Here is a 21,140-nt window from a genome sequence, read left to right on the forward strand (position 1 = left end):
CTGCAGTGAAGGGAAGAAGTTTATTTCAATTGCCAGCAAATGGGGAGATGGGGGACTTTTTTTGTCCTCAAAAACCCATCTCTCCCTCTCATAGGTAGGTGTTTTTTAAAAGGAGGGAGAGGGAAAGCAGAACAAAGAAATCGGGGGGGGGGGGGGGGAATGTGGGCAGGGAGTATAAGGGGGTTTCTGGTGGTTTGCAGCCCTGGAATTTGAGTCCCTGTGGGGGTCTTGGGCTCAATGAATGTCTTTATTATTGGTGCCTGGAACAGGATGGTCAGTGTTCTGAAACTGGTCGGGCGGTGATCAGGTATGCAGCATCCAGGTGTTTCTGAGTCCTCATCGATCAGCCTCCATATTCCTGGTAGCCAGTTGTGTAAGTTCAGGGCTGGGTTAAAAATCTTTTTGCTCCTGCCAGTCAACTGAGAACTGCAACAAAATCTTAGCCAGAACATAGGTTAAATATATACTGTTGATTAATCAATTACATGTTCTTAGTAAAAGGGCCTGTTTCTGATGGTCTCAATTCATTTCCTGGAATAAGGGCCCCCACCCCCTGGCTGCCAAAACTGAGCAATCCCACCAAGAGGGATGAGGTGGCGATTGGAGCATAATGAGGGTTTTGACATGAGATAAAAAAAGAAGCGTGCAGAATGGTCCGCCCTAAAGTCCAAATCTGAACGGTTGTTGAGACCAAAGGAGGTGCTATTAATAATTAGACAGGACATGTTAACTGGAATGTGTCACTCCGTTTTTATAGGGGACTTGTTTGCCATGGGGCTGACCTACCCTGTCACCCTGATCTCTGCCAACTTCTCCCTCTGACACCCACCCACTGGTCCCCACGTCCTATCAATTCCTGGCTGTGCCTTTGTCTGTTGAAGTCTTACTCATCAATCTAGACTGGGTTCACATGTCCTCTCCCCCGAAAATGCCTTTTCATTTGCCCCCTCTCCCCTGACCCTCACATAGTTTTCAATCTCCAGGAAGGATGCATGTCTCACTCCTCTTCACCTCCTCCGCAGCATGTGACTAGTAGTGTGTTACTTTGTATGAGTTCTTCACCCAACCTGACTGCAAGCTCTTTGTATGAGGGAGGGATGGTGTTATGCTCATCACAGTTGCTTCCAGAGCTCAGCATCAGACAGAATAGCTGGCAGGTGCTCTCCAAGAGGTCTTGTGTGGTCCCAGGTGATGAGACCCAGCTATCAAATCCTTTTAGGTTGCTTGCCTCTCTTGGAATTCTTAAACGTATTATTATTTCATTAATAAACCAGTTTTAAGCCCTGTTTTGCCCATAATAAGAGCTTGGATAAGTGTGAAGATGAATAAAACTCTGTTTTCATTGTCTCAAAATATTCTAGGCAAGTAGATAAAAATAAAAGGGATGGGAAAGGGAGAGGTAGTAGCATGGTGGGAGCTTCCAGTCGCACGTTCCTTTTGGAACTGTGAGAAACAGGGTGGAGAGGCTGCTGAAATTTCATCCCAGCTGATGACAGAATGGGGACTGCTAGACAAATGTCAGGGAGACCTTCCTTGTGACATTGCACAGTGTCTCCTCCTGGAACAAACTTCTCTTAGAAACTGGGTTGTTGCTATATTATGGGCACTGTGATGTAAAACAAAAAGATCTTTCTCCTTATTTTGAGTTCCAGAAAACTTAGACCTAAATTTTGACCCCTTCTACAACATTTTTGTTGCTAAATTCAATCTTAGTTCCAACTTTCTGCCCTTATATTCCCTTCAGATTAACTCAGTTTTCAAAGTTTTATGTTATATGTATTTGCACAAAACACCATCAGTTTGTTTTTTTTAAAATAAAGGAAATGTATACAGAGCTAAGCAGTTGTGGCAGGTGGCTGATGTACAAAGAAGGGCCTGATCCACCTCTGAGTCTCATTTCCGGAGCCCAGTCCTTATCTCAGCCACAATCTCATACCTCTGGTCTAGGTTGGTCCAAACCCATCCTGTCTAGTGGCTGTTCCCTATACTTCAGAGAGGGGAGCTGTTGTAACCCAGATGGTCTCTGGTGAGCTCAGGAAGTTCCTGAAAATTTGACATTGAAAATTAATTTTAAATTTAATTAATTTTTAAAATCAGGTTGGGGATGTAAATTAAAAGTGGAATGGTGTATGTTATTTAAAAATGTGTTGAAGCACCAAATGATTGGGAATCATTAAATTGTAGGCAAACAAATCAGCAGGTTTGGAGCTCAAAAATCAGACTAGGATTCAAGAAATCTCTGTTGAGCTTCATGGTCTAGGGCAGTGGTTCTCAACCTTCCTAATGCCGCAAGCCTTTAATACAGTTCCTCATGTTGTGGTGACCCCCAACCATAAAATTATTTTCGTTGCTACTTTATAACTGTAATTTTGCTACTGTTATGAATCGTAATGTAAGTATCTAATATGCTATATGTGTTTTCCGATGGTCGTGACCCACAGGTTGAGAACCGCTGGCAGGGATTCCAGGATGGGGAGAGTAAAAGATAAAGAAAGTAAGACATTTAAGTCATTCATTCACTCTTAAGAAGAATGACCCTTTACTAAGTACTGAAGATTTAAAAGAAAAAAACAAAACAAAAAACACTGAAGGGTAAAATATAGAGAAAAAAATCTTTGTGACCTTGAGTTAAACAACAACAAAAAATTAGATATGACATCAAAAGCACAGTCCATAAAAGAACAGATTAATAAATTGGACTTTGAAGGACACCAGAATATGTCATCCCAAAATATGCTCTTTGACATAAAAATTATTTTGAGCTAAAAGCAAGGAGCAGCAAACACACACACACACACACACACACACACACACACACAAACCCTCCTCCTTTTTGACCTAAAGGCAAATTCCTTTTACTAGAGACAGACACTTAATCAACCCAGAGATGCACCAGGGGAATCTGCAAAGAAACCTTCCTCCAGCGGTTTACCTTCCCAGAGGCAGCTTCCCTTTGTCCTGTCCTTTCTCCAACAATGTGTTCTGCCCCATGGAAGATGCTAGATAAGCTGGAATTCTCAGCCACCACTTGAGTGACTTTTGGTGCAGGTTTCTCCCACATCATTTGCGCTGCATGCCTTAATAAATAGTTTTCCCCTTGTTAATTCTTCTTTTTGATAAGAGTCCCAGCTGAAGACCTAAGAGGAGTAGGAATAAAGTCTTACTCCCTTACAACTTCCTCAAAACTTAAAAGAAGAATTCAAAGCTCTGAAGCATAACGTTCATATAAATATGGGTACGCGCACAGGACTCCCAGGCTGGGCGCCTGCTTTTGCAAAGGACACTGTATTGAAACACAGCCACACTCATTTGTTCCCAAACTGTCTGTAACTATTTCCATGCTACAATGGCTGAGTCTACAACAAAGATCTTGTAGCATCCACGCCTAAAAATATTTACTATCTGTCCCTTTAATAAATAGTTTGTTAACCTTTCAGATTAAGCACAGACTGTCCAACAGAGCCAAGATGTATTCATCCTTTCAACACCATGGTAACCAAGTGGGGACTGAGAGACTGTCAGACAAACCAGCCCTCCCATCATACCAGGGAAGATGCAGCCTCTGCCTCCAAGGAGCCCACATGCCAGCAGGAGAGAGAGGCATACACACAAACAGTTAATACGCAGTCCTATGATCGTGATGTAAAGAAAAAGTATGGCTTGTACACCCAAATACCTCAATTTGAATACCAGTTCTGCCAGTTATCAGTTCTGCAATGTTGGGTGAGTCATTTAACCTTTCTGAGCTTTGGTTCTCTTGTCTGTGAAATGGAAATGATTGCATCAAGTGTGATGGGGTGTTATGAGGATTACTGAGCTGCAGAGCATCTAGTTCAATGTCAGAATTCAAAATAATCATTGTTGTTAGTGGCAGTGGTAGTAACAGTAGTCAGAAGTAGATGCAATAGTGATAGAGAATGTATAAGATCACAGCAAAGATGACGGGGCAGTGATATAAGTGTATTGACCAGGGATGTTTTCACAAAGAAGTTGAAATATGATCTGAATCTTAAAGCAGGACAGGACTTACTCATGTGGAGAGGGAGGTCGTGGGACAAAAAAAAAAAAATTAAACCCTTTTGGGGAGATGCAAATTTGCCCAAGATGAGAGAGGGAGAGTGGGGTAGTTTTCTGATATGCCTTAGGTCTACTAAATTCTGGTGACTGTCGGGATAGAGGACGCTCTGCACTTGGATTTAGACAAGGGGACCCTTGCAGTTCCCTTTAAGACTAAGGCAGAAGAACTGACCTGACCCCTGGTGATTTTTCCTTCTTTCCTTTCCCTTCCTTCTTATTGTGGTATCTTTTATGCTGACTATAAGAGGGTCACTGATCTAAAACCTGTGAATGGCCCTACTGGTTTGGCCAGTAGATAGAATGTTGGCCTGTGGACTGAAGGGCCCTGGGTTTGATTCCAGCCAAGGGCACATGCCTGGATTGAGGGCTCAATCCCCAGTGGGGGGCATGCAGGAAGCAGCCAATCAATGATTCTCTCTCATCATTGATGTTTCTATCACCCTCTCCCTCTCCCTTCTTCTCTGAAATCAATAAAAATATTTTTTTTAAAAAAATAATAGAACCGTGAATGCTTCCACATTGCCTATGAAATGAATCTAAGGTTCAAGGCCCTTACAGTTGAGCCCAGTCTTCATATAGAACTTAATATAATTTCCAGCTATTCCTCTCCCCACTCCTTCCTCCATATATTTTAAAATTTTATTTATTGATTTTAGTGAGAGAGAGAGAGAGGAAGAGAGAGAGGGAGAGAGAGATTTGTTGTTCTAGGCTTTGCATTTTTAGCTTCTAATTTTGCCAAATTTCTGATAAAAAGTTATCAAATCTGTCAGATTTCAGTGTAGATAAATATTTCTGGCCATATTAAATAATTTCATGAACTCTAGAGATTACGCAGGTCCTTATCTTCCAGGGTCATTTCCTCTGAGAGCCAAAAGAAATAATTGACAGCCTGCTCCTCCCAGTGAAACTGAGGGTCCTATGACTTCCATTAGACTTAGTTTTAAATTCTAGCTCTAGAAAACATCTCTTTCTTTTTCCTTCTACAACCCTCAGAGACCTACCCTTTCCCCCTGCTCATCAGCCACCCCCAGGCAGCAGAAGACAGTGCCTAGACCTCTGCAGGCTAAAGCTAACATCTTGACCTAAGCCCTGAGGTGGAATGGCCCTCTGGCTACTCCCAACAGAGGGACACTGAAATAGACCTTTGAACTGTCCTCAAGACCTGAAGAAATGATTCACTATCCTTACCTCACTTCTGATCAATCAGGTCCTAAAAACCCCAATCTCAAACCCATGGTGCCTTGTGATTTTGCCTATATAATCTGTTACTTAAAGGCCATCGGGGAGTTTGGGCTTTGAGTATGAGCTTGCCGTTCTGCTGGATGGTGTCATTCATAAATAAATAGCCAATATTTCTCCACCGCAATATTTCTCGGTTCCTAGTGTTTGGCTCTGCCAGCCCTGGGTGGATAAACTCTTTCTGTTCAATAACACCAGGCAGGCAAAAAGTCAAGCCAAGCCTTTAGGGCACAGGTAACAGCTATCCCCGGGAGAGACAGGATAAATACCAATTGGTCTTACAGACTTTTGTTTTAGGTACTTCTTACATCTTCAATTTTTTTTTGTTAGCCTATTACAGGAGATTCTTGCTTTTCATTACCTGCTCAGATGATCAAAGTTTCTTTTGGGATTCTTCTAGAGATGTTTTTTTAAAGTAAGGTTGTTTTTTTTAGAAGCTTCTGCAAATCAAAGAATACATTCCATTGTCCCTGAGAGGTTTAGAATTCCCTCTCTAAGGAAGGGCCCTGGAGGTGGAATTAAAGTTATTCCTTAATGGCTGTTAGAATTTTAAATTATTTTGGCTAAGTTGGTCGGTTTTATTCAAAAGGCAGACGAGGAGGGACCAAAATATTTGTACATATAACTAGCTAGAGTTCCTGAGGAAAGAGCTTTTGGGGACTTTTAGAGGTTGAAAATTCTATGTTAAAGATAAGTTTTGGCCCTGACCAGATAGCTCAGTTGGTTAGAGCATGGTCCTGATATACCAAGGTTGTGGTTTGATCCTTGGACAGGGCACATACAAGTATCAACCAACGAAAGCATAAATGAGTAGAGTAACAATTTGATGTTTTTCTCTCTCTCCCTTTCTCTCTCTCAAATCAATCAATAAATTTTTTTTTTTTAAAAAAAGATAAATTCTCCTTAAAGGTGTCACAGCTGAGGGGAAAAAAAAAAGACAAAAGAGATATCAGTCAAAAGCCCCAGGGAGTTTATCTGCAAGCTCATTAGTTTTGGGAGTGGGAGTGGGCCTGGAAAACAGGTTTATAGAATGTATATCTGTGTGCTCCCCTATGAAATCTTTTTCTTAGTGGTTGGCCAAGGAAGCTGCACAAAGTCAGTGCAGCTTCATAAAGTGAGTTTAAATTTTTTTTTGTTTAGTCCAGAATTTGCTGTAGTTAGTTTCAAATTTGTTTCTTGGAGGGAGGCTATCTTTGAACCATTGAATTTCCTAGGGGCCTCTAAATATCACTCAGCTTGTTTAGCAGAGCTAAGATTTTCGAATTGTGCATGTAAACATATTAATTTCAGAATCTCAAGAGATACACAAAGTGGCCACTGTAATTTTAAACGGTCCTTATCAAGAAGTCCATCAAGACAAATATTTTGCAGAGGACAGCCTATAAAATCAGCTGGCACTGTAAAATGGATGTGGTTGTCCCTCCATAAACAGACTTAGAAAGTGGGCGCTTGTTACTAGAACCAGTATCAGAGGAGCCAAGAATGAAAGCTCTGAACCAATAGAACTCACCACTGGAATCCAGGAGCAGTCAGGAAGCTGACAGAGCACCAAAGGCTCAAGAAGGTACCTTGCTGGAATCCAGCGGCAGCACCAGATGCCATGATACTGACACCATATATGTTGAAAGGACGTGAAGAGGCTTTGACTAGAAACAAATAATAAAGATTTATTCAAGAGTCTTGGAGTTTGCAAGCTTGGAACACAGCTAGGCAAAAACCGACAAGTGTTCCAAAAAGAAAGAAAAGTTAAGGGTTCTTTTAGTAAAAAGTGCATTGTTGAGAATAATCAGTCCTATATTCTTAGCCCTAGGATTGGTCTAGGACGGTTATTAGTCAGATGTTGGCCAGTCTGGATGACGAATGTCAGTAGGTCTGGATACATGTGTCCTTTAGGGGGTATTCAGAGAGTTATCTACAGGACTGAAAAGTTCAAAGAGTTTAACTTCCCAGGCTAGTCAGAGCAAGAATGCTCAACTTTCATAATGTCAATCATTTTAGTATCTTGGTTAAAGTAAAGTTCGTGTTGAGTTGCTGTTCCCAGGCTTCCAAAGGCTGATTGGAGATAAGGATGCTAGAGAGCACTGGGTGAAGGTAATGAGAATGTAAACAGAGATACCCAATGTTTCCTAAGATGAAGTTGGTCTAATGGGGAAGCAGGGAGGTGCAATGGGAGGGAATGTCCCGGACTAAGTTCTATTTTCTAGCTAGGACACTGGAATGGATTACTGAACCTTTCTGACTCCATTGTACTGTGTTTAATGATGGGATAGAAATAAATGAACTTTGAGTTCCTTCCTGTATTAACAGGAGGGTGCTGACATATGGCAGGATAGCTATACATCCAAATGCAGGCTTTAACACATCCTGGGTGGTGCCTTGGTTTGCATGTTTCCTTGGCTATCCAGAGAGCCTGCCAGGCTTCTCCAGAACTTGTCTGACCCGCCTACTGTGAAAGCCATCTTCTGGGTGCAGTGAACAGCCTGAGTCTCAACTCTTCACAGGTAGATGACTCCTGGAGGCTGTGTGAGACTGGGTCAGTCTCTAGTGGCCAAAGGCCCAAGGGCAGGGCAGAGCAGAGTAGGCTGTGACCAGATGGATCTCTGAAAAGCTTACAGAACCCTCTCCTCAGTCTGAAGTCTAACATTAATCCAAGCTATTCCAGACCTTAAATACACTGGATGTTTGTATGTCATTTATAAGCACTTTCAGATACTCAAGTTTGTCTAAATCATGTGATGACCTGTGAAGATAGTATTTGTCCTTTCTGTTTCATACATGAGGAAGCTCAGAAAAAGTAATTTGTCCCAAAGTTTGGAGACTTCATAGCACTTGCCATAGAGCAAGATTTGGTACAAGTCTGTACTGGCTTTGTCCAAAAACAAGTGAATTCCAGGATAAGATGATCTCAATTACTAGATGTCCCATGGCAGTGGGGTGGAGTGACCTTCATAGACAGAACTAAAACTGCAGTCCTATCAGATAGCATTGGAGCAGGGGGCTTACACCAGTAATGTTCATTCTCATCCCCCTTATTGTGAAAGAGAGATCGTATCTCAGAGGATTAAATGACATGAAACAGTGTAGAGATGCCTGACATGAGTAAATGCAGTATTCATTTTATGCCACCTTAAGCAGGTAGTTAAAAACACAGAATCTATTAGCAATTTTTTAATATTTTCCCCTATGCGATTTTCCACAACTCAGTTTCTATCCTCAAACTGACCAGAAATGAGGTAATCAGAGTTCTTCTGTCTTTGAAAGGCTTGATTGGAGTTCAAACACTTGAGATTAAACCATATTAAAGAAAATTCTCCCCATCTGCAAGCGAGCTGGTGGGTATAGGGGCAGTCTACCTTTCCTAAGCTGAGTGGCCTGCAGAGATTTACCCTAGGGCCTGGCTTCATGGAGATTTACCCAGCACGCCTGATTGAGCCTGGCCTGGCTGGGAAGATTACAAAGTTGAAATCACTTGAAATTCCTCTTGTTCATCCAAAGATACAGAAATAAAAGAAGCAAACTCCTGATCTTGCTGAGGTGAGATCTTTATTGTGAGCCATTCCTGCATCTTTTATTTTCTATTTGCCCAAAATTGATCCACCCAAGTACTATAAGAATCACATGCACGTGGATTTTCTTATCTCATGCCCCACACACATTACATCAAAAGAACAAATTTTTTTTTGTCTGTATGTATCTGTAGACCTTTGAGCTCTATAGAAGCTTTTAAGCAGATAGAGGAAATTTTTGTCACATTCATTTTTTTGAATGTACCATCATCATTCAGAGGGTCCATTCTTGGATCTGAGGCTTCAAGCCTAGGTGGAATGAGACAAAAGGCCAAACCAGTCTTTTAAGTGTCCTGAGCTAAACAATGCTGGCGACACACATGTACGTACATATGCACCCATGCACTCAATAAATCAATTGAAGTTATATCCAAATTCTACTTTCTTTCTCCTTTTCCTCTTCCCCAACCCCTTTCTTATCCTGATGAAAGCTCCCCGCCCCCCACCACCACCCTATTCTCAGCTACTTCATAAGGTGAGGATTTACAAAAATCATTCTAAACATTTCAGATATGTCTCCCTGAATATTTACTTGTCCTCTCATGGTTTGACCAGCAGTCACCATGATGAGTCATCCACTGGGCTTTAATCCATAGCGTCCTGAAATAACAGCCATACCAGGGCTATGACTTTACACTTTCCATTTTTTTTAAAACTCTCACTTCCCTCAAACTTGATTATCTTAAAGCTAATTTTATTCTATGCTTGGCCTTCAAGTTTGTGCTAATTTTCAAATCTTTTCCAAATGGCTCTCTTGAATTAATGCAGGAGGAAGTTATCAACTCTCACACATGTGGTTCTTTGTCAGTCAGGAAAATAGTCTCTTTCCCCATGAAAGGAGCGTTTCTGGAGACAGTGGGATGGAAGGAATCCTCTTTACAAAATAAGAGATAGGGGCGCCGTGGCCGGTTTGGCTCAGTGGATGGAGCGTTGGCCTGCGGACTGAAGGGTCCTGGGTTCGATTCCGGTCAGGGGCATGTACCTTGGTTGCAGGCACATCCCCAGTGGGGGGTGTGCAGGAGGCAGCTGATCGGTGTTTCTAACTCTCTATCTCTCTTCCTTCCTCTCTGTAAAAAAAATCAATAAAATATATATATTTTTAAAAAAGAATTAGGGGCAAAGAACTAAATTGGTGCATTTTAATCATATACACACATATAGGATATGGCTATATGTACATATTTATATATGTAGTTTATATGTATATAAAAATATTATTTCCCCAGAGATCCTATCCATATACAGATCTGAGGAAAAGAACTGATATCTAAAGATCAAATATCTCTTTTGGATTGTGGATGGTTAAAAACATATAGACTCCCAGGGTCACCATTTTCCCTGTGATAGGCCAGGCACCTACAGCCCTGGCCTAATGTCAAACCCTCATTCAGTCTGTCTCATCCACTTCAGGTAGGCATGATGCGACGTCTAACGTGCAGATCCATGCATGCTCGTCTTTATTATTATAGCTAAGTGCTCATTTCCCCCTTCCTTCATCTTTTTTTTCTGAGGAGTCTCCCCAAACGTCTTTGGAGGATCCTGTGAGTTTCTTGAAGAAATGGATACACAGCACAGTGCTGGAGGTGCACTCAACAGACCTGCCACTTACACATCTTCCTATTTCCTTCCAGTCAGTGGTTAGTACTTGTACCTTTTCTGGACTCTTTGCCACTTCAAATGTGCCTCTTATGCATAAACATTCCTTCACGTGCAACTCAGCAGAGCTTATGCCATGCTCCAAGGATCCCTGAAACTTCTGCCCTGCAACATCCAAATATAGAAGCAAAACCCTTGAAGAGGGGTCATGCTTTTTAGATTTAGCAAGTTTGTAATAGTTTTTATTTCCCATTAAGAAATTTTATGGTCATCTTTCCCCATTAAACAAAGAGCCCAAAATACTATATAAACTTAAGAACTTCACACCAATAAGCAGGACTTTATCAATCAGAAATCAGAAATACTGCTTGTAAGCAGAAGAAACAATTTAAATAGGAAAAGCTTGAATTAAATAAACCTCTATGCACTCACTAGGGACTATCGACCTACAACAAAATCACAAATGAAATAAAACCAAACAATAAACCTCAAGGGGGTAGCTGGTCCTCTAGGGATATTATTGCCTCACATTCTTCTTTTTCCTGTTTCTCTCTTGATTTCTATTGATTTGATACTCATCCAACCACTGAGGCACAACTAACTCCTCCCTCCTCCGGGAATAAGTGATTTCTGGTCCTCATTGAGCTCCTTCTTGTTTTTAAACATATTTTATTGATTTTTACAGAAAGGAAGGGAGAGGGATAGAGTTAGAACCATTGATGAGAGAAAAACATCAGCTGCCTCCTGCGCACCCCACATTGGGGATCAAGCCCACAATTAAGGTACATACCTTTGAATGGAATCGAACCCAGGACCCTTCAGTCTTTGGGCTGCTCTATCCACTAAGTCATACCGGTAAGGGTGAGCTCCTTCCTTTAATTCCATAACATTTAAACCCACGCCCAACTGCAACCTACTATTGATCTCTTATATGCATTCAACTTTGTTTTCATACTAAACAACAGGGCCTTACTTCCCTTGTATTGCCTTAATTTCTACCACAGAGTTTTCACATATTGACTTCATGCACCCACGTGGGAAAGGACACAAGGTAAGTCACCCATTCCATCTCATGCAATCTATGTGAGCTAGCTCTCTGACACATGGCTCATTTAAGAATACAAAAAACTTCAAATAGGTATATGAAATTTATTTGGACCCCCCCCCAATCCAAGGTCTTGCATCTTAATTGGTTGGTGTTATGAAATGATACTCCTACCTGAGAACTTTTGGACTCCCATTTGTACTAGTTCATAGGCCCAACTGCCAGTGAACTTTTCCATTAATGCCCTCGTTTACTGGTTGGCGCTTGTCCTACTCTTTCTCTCAAAGACATTAACACAGAGTGCTGCCGCTTTGTTGTGAAGCATGGAGGCTTTGCTGTGTATTGTTTTAGTATCACTGGCTTTCCCCCTGGGAACAGAGTGGGCCTCACCCTCTCCTCATGACTAAGTCCAGAGAATGTGTGGTGAAGTAGTTCTGTGACTTTTTAACCTGAGCAGTATTCCCCCCATCGTCCATGAATGCCTGGGTTAGTAACTGTATTGCAGCATTGCTGATTACAATAAATGTGTGCCCAACATTGGTGGACATTTTGAAGCACGAAGCATTACCGCACATCCCAGCTTCCTGAGTTTAGAAGTTAGGGGGGCCTAATCTTTTCCCCAAGCAGAATCTTCACATCTCTCCTGCTCTCTTCTTTGACGAGAATGGAAAACATTGACACTAACATTGTGCCCTTCAGGACATGTACAGTAGTCCCCCCCCTCATCCATAGGGAGTTATCCAAGACCTCCAGAAGATGCCTGAAATGCAGATAGTAGAGAACCCTGTTTTTTCTTAACAATAAAAGATGAACAATAACAAAGAAAAAAACAATTATAATATCCTGTAATAAACGTTAAGTGAATGTGATCTCTAATAACTGAGATGGCTAAGTGACTAACGGGTGGGTCAGTGTATACAGCGTGGCTACCCTGGACAAAGGAATGATTCGTGTCCAGGGTGGGATGGAGCAGACTGCATGAGATTTCATCACAGTACTCAGGACAGCACATAGCTTAAAACTTATAAACTGCTTATTTCTGGAATTTTCCATTTAATATTTTTGTACTGCAGTTGACCATGGATAACAAACCATGGAAAGTGAGACTGCAGAGAGTGGGACTACCGTAAGGGGGTTGTTTTTTTCAGTGCTAGGGATAGACTCCATGGATCCATTTTCCAACCCTCTGTGGCAACGGTGCAGTGACAGAGGTTCCTCTCAGGCCTCTAAGTGAAGAGCATATAGGCTCTGAAATCAGAAAGATCTGAGTTCAAACTTACTGCACCATTTGCTAGGTGGGTCATCTCAAACAAATTATATGTTTCTGTGAACCTGTTACCTCATCCACCAAATGGGAATAACACCACGTCCCTCATCATGGTTGTAAAAATGGTAATATACATAAAGCCCCTGGCATATTGCTTCAATATAGTAGATACTCAATAAATGTTAGGTACTATCTTTATTTTCCAAGAGTTTGAATTGAATAGAGTCCATGATTCTTAATTTCCTGTTATAGTCCTCTTAGTAGAGTCTTCCAGAACTAGAGTTAAAAATATATATATGTGCCCTGTGAGGCTGTTAAGTGTCAAATGTCTGTAGAGGTTACTTAGTGGGTAGGAAAGGTTAGAGCATTGAGGTGGAACAATGGTGCCCCTGCCCCATTCCCATACGGTCCCAGCATCACCCCCATACTCCCACCAACTAAACCTGTATTCCCATTTGTCTAGGTCTCCAACCTTACTCGATGAAAATGCCTGTGGTCTCAAAGGTTTTAAAAAACTTAAGAATGGGAAAGTGAGGCCTCAGAAAACTATAAATATTCCATTAGGAAAGAAAGGAAGAGAGAGGTGGGTAACTACTACTTTTGTTGTTGTTGATCTTCACCCAAGGACATGCTTAGAGAGAGGAAGGGAGGCAGAGACAAAGGGAAGGAAAGATAGAGAGAGAGAGAGAGAGAGAGAGAGAGAGAGAGAGAGAGAGAGAGAGAGAGAAAGAGGGAGAGAAGGAGAATGCAAAGAAACATCAATCAGTTGCCTTCTTTCTATATGTGCCCCAACCAGGGATTGAACCAGCAACCCAGGTATGTGCCCTGACCAGGAATCAAACCAGCAACCTTTTAGTGCACAGGATGACACTCAACCGAGCCACTCCAGCTGGACTAACTGCTATGTTTTCTTGTCATTAGCAATATACCGGCTTCCATGTGCTGAGATCCCAGTCTGATGAGAAGAAATGACACGAAGGTCATGGATGGACCTCACTGTCCACTGGGAAAGCTCTTGCAGCACCTTTAGGCCCCACAGCTTCTTCTCAAAGAGACCACCGTCTCCAACAATTTCAGGCATCTCCTCAGCCTCACTGGGGGGGATCTTGAGTTCCAGGAGCGCCATTAATTCCTCCAGCTGGTAAGCAAAGGCAGCAACTTGGAGTAGAAGGGTATGTATTGCTTGATGGAAGTCACTGTTAGCTGGAGTAAAATGCACCCGCTGGTCATCTAAAAGCCTGATCAACATACCATGGAAGGTACGATAAGCTTGGAGGTTCTCTAGGAGTCGCTCTGCCTCAGGCAGCTCACTCCACCGATCAGTGCTTGCCATTGGCACACCATCCACGGAATCCAGGTCCATGTTCTCATTCAGGCCCTGATGCTTCACCTGGCCAAGGATACAGAAAAACATCACATTCTCACTTAAATAATCCCCCTAAATCTCATATAAAATCTTATTCATCTCCCTGGTCATGGATCCAAATGATAAAGAAAATAAAATGTAGAACAGAAACTCTTGATTCAGGGTCCACGATTGGACTTTTGGGAGATACTTTTGTCCCTGAAATTATACAAATTGCTTTGACTACCTGTTTATTTTTCTTGGGAGAATGTGCCATTTTCCTTAGGTTCTCAAGGTTGAAAACCACTGGTCTGGATTAACTTGTCCTTCCCACTTCAAACTTCCTCCTGGCCATTTTAATCATACTGAAGTTTTTAAGCATTTTAAACATACTTGAAGACACTGGCCACAGTGAGGAAGCCCTAGAATGTAGCCATAGGATTTTTCTAATTATCTCTTCTCCATTGCCTACTCTCCATAGTGAAGACAATCCTTTAGAGCAGTGGTCACCAACCGGTGGTCCGCAAACCACTGGTGGTCCGTGAGATCCGAAAGGTTGGCAACCGCTGCTTTAGAGGATTCAGTGGAAATCAGTTGGGAAAACTGGTGGGGCTGTGCAGATATTCTCCACAGGGTCTGTAGTGTTTTCACAGCAGCTCTTAGAGAACCTCCTACTATCAGAAAAACAATCTGGAACCCTTGGTTAATGTTTTAAGAATATTAACACTTCCCAGAGAATCTTAAAGGAAATCCTCTTGATAGTGTAGGTGACCTTTCTGTTTAGACCCAGAAACACTTTTTTCCTTTTATATTTATTTTACAGAGGCAGGAATGGAAAGGAGAGACACATCAATGTGAGACACATCGACTGGTTGCCTCCTGTACATGCCCCGACTAGGGATCGACCCCGAAACCTAGGTATACCCTGATCGGGAATGGAACCCTCAACCTTCTGGTGCATGGGACAATGCGCCAACCAACCAAGCCAGGGCACTCCAGAAACACTTTTGATGTGTATAGTTAAAAAGTGGGTGGCTAATACTATATAGGAGAAATTGGTTGGGTTTATACTGCTCTTCTCCCAATCCTATAAACCTTACTCTGCCTTTCATTTACATAGTTCAAAAATTCAGAACCTATATGAAGAACCCAAACTTAAAGGGCTCATAGTTAATCTATTCTGATAGAATTCAGATTGTAGGCAATCAAATTAGAAACAGCTTCCAAGACATATAGCCAACCCTACCTAGCACCCATGGATATTTTCTTACACAGGAACATATCTCCTAAAAAACCTAGAGGAAGGAAATAAACTCATGTAAGTTTCCTTAAGGGAAGGGGCCATATCAAATGATATGTGCCCACTATACAACTGGCTGTATTAGGGCTTTCACAATTGGTAATGGTGCTGAAGCATGATGGTAAAGGGTTGGATCAGAATAGATGAAGTCAAAATAGACTACAGCAAAATAGGCAACTTACATAAGATTCCATAAGAGCTGTCAGGTCTGAACGAATCTTTCTTGCTAGCCAGATGGAGCGGCTACAGAGATCCCGACGGTGAGGGGTCAGCGGTGAGTGCTCTGCGAAAGCCATCCCCTAACTCAAATGTCCCAGGAAACAAGTGAGCTGAGTTTGTTTCTATCTACACTGTTCCAAATAAGAAATGTGACACTCAGACTAAATCCACTGGGCATTCTCTAAAGGAATGGTGTTCCCCACCCCCACCCCCTGCCTGACTCAGAGGTGGCAGCAAATTCCTGGCTGTGGATTTTTGTGCCTGTGGAATCAAAGGCCCCTTTTACTCAGCTTTTTGTTCCTGCAGCGTCTGCCTCCATCTCTCTCCTCCACTGAGTGCCTAGCCTACTTGTTTTTATGTCATTGTTTTGCTTTTGCACTTAGCAACAAGGTCACTATCACACTAATCCTCATGATACCTAATGCAATCTATTTTATATACACATATAATCAGGTCACTTTATTACCACTCTCCCTTGTGCTCCCCATGTCCTTTTCTTTTTCTTTTTGGCTTGGTAAAGTCTTCAATAATATTCATCATTATTATTGATGTGGCTGCTATTTAGTAAGAACCTATCCTGGGCCAGACACTGCTCTAAACTGTAAAGCCTTTGATCTTCAGAATGATTCTGAGATAAATATTATTTACCTCGTCTTACATACAAAAAACTTATGAACACAAAATACAATAACTTAGGCTCAAAATTTAAATGTAGGTCTTTGATTCTGTATCTGTTTCTCCCACTGACTTTTTAATTTCATTGTCTAGGTAGCTCACATTTTGTTCAAGAAAGTAAGTTTATGTGAAAAAGGTCCTTTAAAATAAATCCAGCTTTTTACTCCTATCCTTTTGCTGTGTATTTAATTTAATTTGATTAAAAATTAGCTAAGAAGGCATCTCTGATCTCAATCACAGTGCCTTCCTTATAGCTCCAGGATGAGGAAGATACTGTTTAGGCCTGTTCTTTTCCAAAGGACAGTAAACACCCAACCCTGACAGAGTAACATTACTAAGGCAGCCTCACTCAAGTGACAACACGTTTTTCTTTTTCTTCCTTATCGCAGTTATACCACATGTTTCTTAACTAAATAAGATGAGTTGGGCTTTGAAATGAGGGCAAAAGAGTTTCAAAGCAGCTGTAGAGTTGCTATTCTATTGCATTTAACTCAGTAGGTTAGAGGATGGTGCGAATTGGTAGAAGTTGCAAGTCTCAACTTCAAATGAATCAATTAGCTTTCACTACTTCCTATCATAGACATTGCCTCTAAATTGAAACATGCCTTCTCAAGGGCAAATGTCCATATGTGAACAAAAGAGGAAAACAAGAGAGAAAGAAATGAAGCATGGGTGGCTGTCACAGTAGTCTTTCACATAGGTAAAAGGATACGATTTTTTTTTTAAAGTTAGTACTTTGCCAACTGATCACATGGCATATCAGCATTAGAAATCAAGAACTAAACACAGTCAAAAGTTAACCCCCCGATTTTCCACAGAGCAAACACTATCTGCCACATAAAGCCTGCTCCGAGGGCACCTGGTTTTCTTATTTAGCAGTATCAATTGTTTCACTCTGGGACAACTGTAACTCAGTACAACCAAGGAAGACCAGTTGCTTCCATGAAGACAATTTTATTTTCTTCTTTACATATTTATTTTGGATATGTTTTACCTAGATTAAGAGAAAACAAGAATTTGAAAAGCAGATTATCCCTTTTATTATAATTTCTTTTTACATAACTTTTTCAACCTAGATTCAGGTAACTACCTGTCTCTCCCATAAAAGGAGAAGGGTCCTGCACATTACAATAGGCAAAAAGGCTTTAAGGAAATAAAAATATTTTAAATTGATCCATTACAATTTTTTAATCTTCTTGAGTACATTGGTAAGTGGGAAAAAGACAGGAGAGAAAAATGGAATTTCAAACAACCAGACTGTAATAACCTCAGATTTAATACACTCTTTTATATTTTTTTCTCCAAACAAGTACAAAGGAGGTTCAAGTGCTCTATGTGGATGCCTTTCCATACCTTAATATATATATATATTTTTTACTCCCAGTAATCCTGGCCAGTGTTTATCTAAACTTTCTGAAGCATATTAGGTCTCAATTATGCAAAATAATTCTGGGCAATCAAACAATGGGGAAGCACAGAAATAATGCTTGTATCTCAACTACATTTTCAGAATCTAGAATTGCCAATTCAAGATGGAGAATATGCAGTGGGGGGAAAAGATAACAGAATTGACTAGAAGTAGGAAATGCAGAATTTTAAGATTCAAAGAGCTCCTTGGAAGGACAAGTAAACAGCATGAGAAGCAGAAAAGAAAAAGGGAAGAGGGCCCAGTACATACACCAATTCTTTCCTATGCTAGCATCCTCATCTCAAAAGGAAAAAGATAAAGTCCATGAAAAATACTTAAAAGTTTATTGCAAACTGCTATAATAATTTATTGAAGCATATTATAGGCAAATGGTAGCTATGAAAAGGACAACAAAGGGAGAAAGAACAATAGTTTCAATTATTAGAACTCTGACAGGGAGAGGAGTGTGAGAACATATTTACCTCTATCTCATAAAGATTTTTTTTTAATGCAGTTTGCTTTCATGTACATGGCTAAAATATCTCATTACTAACTACCAAAGATGTAATTTATGGACACAAAGGGTAAAATAAATGTAACAAAGATAAAGGTAAATATGGGGAATGGATGTTAGCTAGTGAAACAGTACAAAACAGACTTCTACGGGGGAGGGTGGTAAGGTGAGAACAACTTTGTTGTAGACCCACCCAGTCAGTCATATATATTTTCATATCTAATCAACATACCAAAGTCAACTCCAAATCCTTACTGTGGGCAGGAAAGCACATTCTACATCCCTTCTATCCTTATTCCTTTCTACCCCCACACTGGAGGGATGGCAATGCTGCCACATGCTGAAGAGAATCAATAGTGCATTTAAGACTGTGCACTGTAGGTGTCTCACTCCCCACTCCCTGGTATCCCAGCCATGGAGACTCGTGGGTGTCAAGCAAGCCTCTTTCAGAGATGACATTTTGTTACCCTCTTCTTGGGGAAAAAAAATCAAAAGAGAAAATTGATAAACTTTGTAGTTTTAGTGTTTGTGAAAAACAAGCTGTTCCTTTTGTTCTCAGCAAAACTTCATTCTTTCCAACAGCCATCACACATTTCTGACAAACAATGCATAGGGCAAGCCTTGAATTCCAACTTCTGAGGTACACAGGACAGAAATTGCCCTTTTAATTCCCTAAAAATGAGCCCAAATAGGTTTTTGTCTTCTGGGTGTTACGAACTTATACACAGTAATAAGCAATCCATCCCATGAAAATCCCTATTTCAAGGGAAGTGGTAATTCCAAGGATTTCAGGTGGAAGCCAAACCTATTATTACATTAATTTTGTCTATTGAAGCCTTTTTTCTTCTCAAGTGTTACTAAATTTAGAAAACAAGAGCATTTTCTTTGACTTAAAATTGTACAGCTCCTAGACTATTCCTTCAATAATGGCAGTGTCCTTCACTAATCGGGAGCTGGAATGAACCAATGATAAAGCAAAGCAAAAACAAAAACAAAGCAAGGGGCCAGAGTTGGGCCAATAGGGAGGTATGTGTAAAGAAATGATGGGGACAAAATAAAAACAAAAACAAATTCACAAGAAAAAATCTCGTATCTGTAATTCAGACCCTGAACAACCTTCCTCATCCCCTCAAAATTCCTAAATCTCAATGTTTTAAAAACTCACAGAGCACTAATGACCACAAATATAACATTCTCCCCTAAAAAGGCTTCTGAGAAAGCACTAAGCTACTGTAGTGATTTTTTTAGTGCTGAGGACCAGCTTCAAGGCCACTGGAAAGCTATGATTTTTAGAGGCTGGCTGTGCTTCTTCAACCTTTTATCTTGCCTTCAAAAGTACCTCTTATGGAAAGGACCCCATGTCAGAATAATGTAATCTCTCCCAGCCCCACAAAATATAGCAACAAAGACAAAAAAAAGAAAAAAAAAATCAGACTTTCCGTTAATAAATAAAAAAATCTCAGGTTCCACAACACAAAAACACACATGTTCAAAGTGCAAATTTCTGCCATTAAACTGGGACTTTTCTGTCTCACTGATATGCAGCCCTGTCCTATGGTCAAAGGGACCATGTAAAGGGCAGTCCCCTCCCTGTTGGGAGCCTGCTTCCAAGCAAGTGAGCACCACTGAGAACCATATAAAGGTGTTGGGAGGAGGACTGAGGTGGTGGGGTCAAAGTGGTCCCCATGTATGTATCCTTCCTTTCTGAAACCAGGTGAGGAACGGAGGAAAAGGGGGTGAGAGATGTGTGCTGTTTTAACAGCTCACCCTGCTAAGGGGCCCTAAAGTGCCAAGTCAAGCTGCCAGCCTCCAGAGATTAGAATTATATGATACTTTGAGAGTAAGTGTGCTGCAGTGGGTAGAAGCCAGACCATAGGGCAGCAGTAAAGGAGGAGAAGGGAATTATAGGACAGTATATATTACTAAGAGTTAAAAGCTGATCCAGAACGTGTAAGATTTACAGGTTGGGAAAGGGAATCTGCTAATCAGCAGAAAGTTTGCCTGGTTGGAACCGAGCATGAGGATAACCCTCGCTTTAAGAGCTTTGTGTTTTTTGTCTACCTTTCTGGTAAAGGCAACATCAATTTTATCAAGGGGACAGGAGGAGGAGAGAGAGTAGATATATGTGTGTGTGCTGTGATCCACATTGGAAAGAGCAGGCCCTTCAGTTATTTTACTAGATCTTAAATGCTTTAAATTTTTTTTGTCCTTTTTATCTTTTAAATACAAAGTCTGAGCTGTCCCAGTGCCTAAAGTCTTCCCTTCTACTAAGGTCCAGTAGAGTCTGAATCTTCAATCAGAACCTCTGTGGTAGCACCGAGAATATCCGAGTTCATGACCAGCCCTTCAGTGCCCCCACTGCTGCCGCTTCCCACAAAGATTTTCCCATCAGCCATCAGGCTCACCCGTTCTGTCCCACTACAGTATGATTTTGACATCCCTTCGGCCTCTAGCAGGAGGCACTCTCCAGAGGTGGAGTTTCCCAAGGGCTCAGGAAGAAGAGGAAGACCCTGACCATCTGCAGGTTGTGTCAGAGACTCTGGGTTAGTGCCCAAGATATCCGTGCTGGTGATGAGGGCGCCTGCATTGGCAGCCAGAGCTTCGGCAATCAGCACCTCAGGGTGGCTTTTTGCTTTGTGTGCCACTACGCTGTCCTTCTTCTCAAATTTTTTGCCACAGATATTGCAAGAGAACTGGTAGAAGGAGTCTGCATCATGTTTCTTCATGTGCCAATTAAGAGATGCCTTTTGCCGACAAGTGAATCCACAGATCTCGCATCTAAGGAGAGGAAAAGAAAATGGTTTATCAGATAGAGAAATAAAGAGTTCTTATTCAAAGTCAGGTGTGATTTAGAGATCACATACATAAGCAATAGAGTAACATGTACTT

General features: G+C 41.2%; 2 protein-coding genes across 6 annotated transcripts in view; both read right to left on the bottom strand.

Annotated features, from left to right (window-relative positions):
• Positions 1 to 17: 17 nt before the first annotated feature.
• On the bottom strand, positions 18 to 17,198 carry CNTF (ciliary neurotrophic factor). 2 transcript variants are annotated; one of them, XM_036325794.1, is made up of 3 exons: positions 15,618 to 17,198; positions 13,720 to 14,180; positions 18 to 438 (listed from the first exon to the last, which is right to left on the bottom strand). In XM_036325794.1, the coding sequence occupies exons 1-3, from the start codon at positions 15,729 to 15,731 to the stop codon at positions 21 to 23; spliced, it is 993 nt and encodes a 330-aa protein (XP_036181687.1). In that variant the 5' UTR covers positions 15,732 to 17,198; the 3' UTR covers positions 18 to 20. The 2 variants fall into 2 exon arrangements, with proteins under 2 accessions (XP_036181687.1, XP_036181688.1); XM_036325795.1 differs by lacking the exon at positions 18 to 438 and having other exon boundaries at positions 13,549 to 14,180.
• A 151-nt stretch (positions 17,199 to 17,349) lies between these two features.
• ZFP91 (ZFP91 zinc finger protein, atypical E3 ubiquitin ligase) overlaps positions 17,350 to 21,140 on the bottom strand; it is a 38,974-nt gene continuing 35,183 nt past the window's right edge. For all 4 annotated transcript variants that reach the window (XM_036325788.1, XM_036325786.1, XM_036325785.1 and 1 more), the window contains one exon: positions 17,350 to 21,029. In XM_036325788.1, the coding sequence (XP_036181681.1) occupies positions 20,519 to 21,029 (511 nt within the window). In that variant the 3' untranslated portion in view covers positions 17,350 to 20,518. The remainder of the gene's footprint in view (positions 21,030 to 21,140) is intronic.

The sequence above is a fragment of the Myotis myotis genome, unplaced genomic scaffold, assembly GCF_014108235.1.
Source record: "Myotis myotis isolate mMyoMyo1 unplaced genomic scaffold, mMyoMyo1.p scaffold_m19_p_10, whole genome shotgun sequence".
NCBI lineage: Eukaryota > Metazoa > Chordata > Mammalia > Chiroptera > Vespertilionidae > Myotis > Myotis myotis.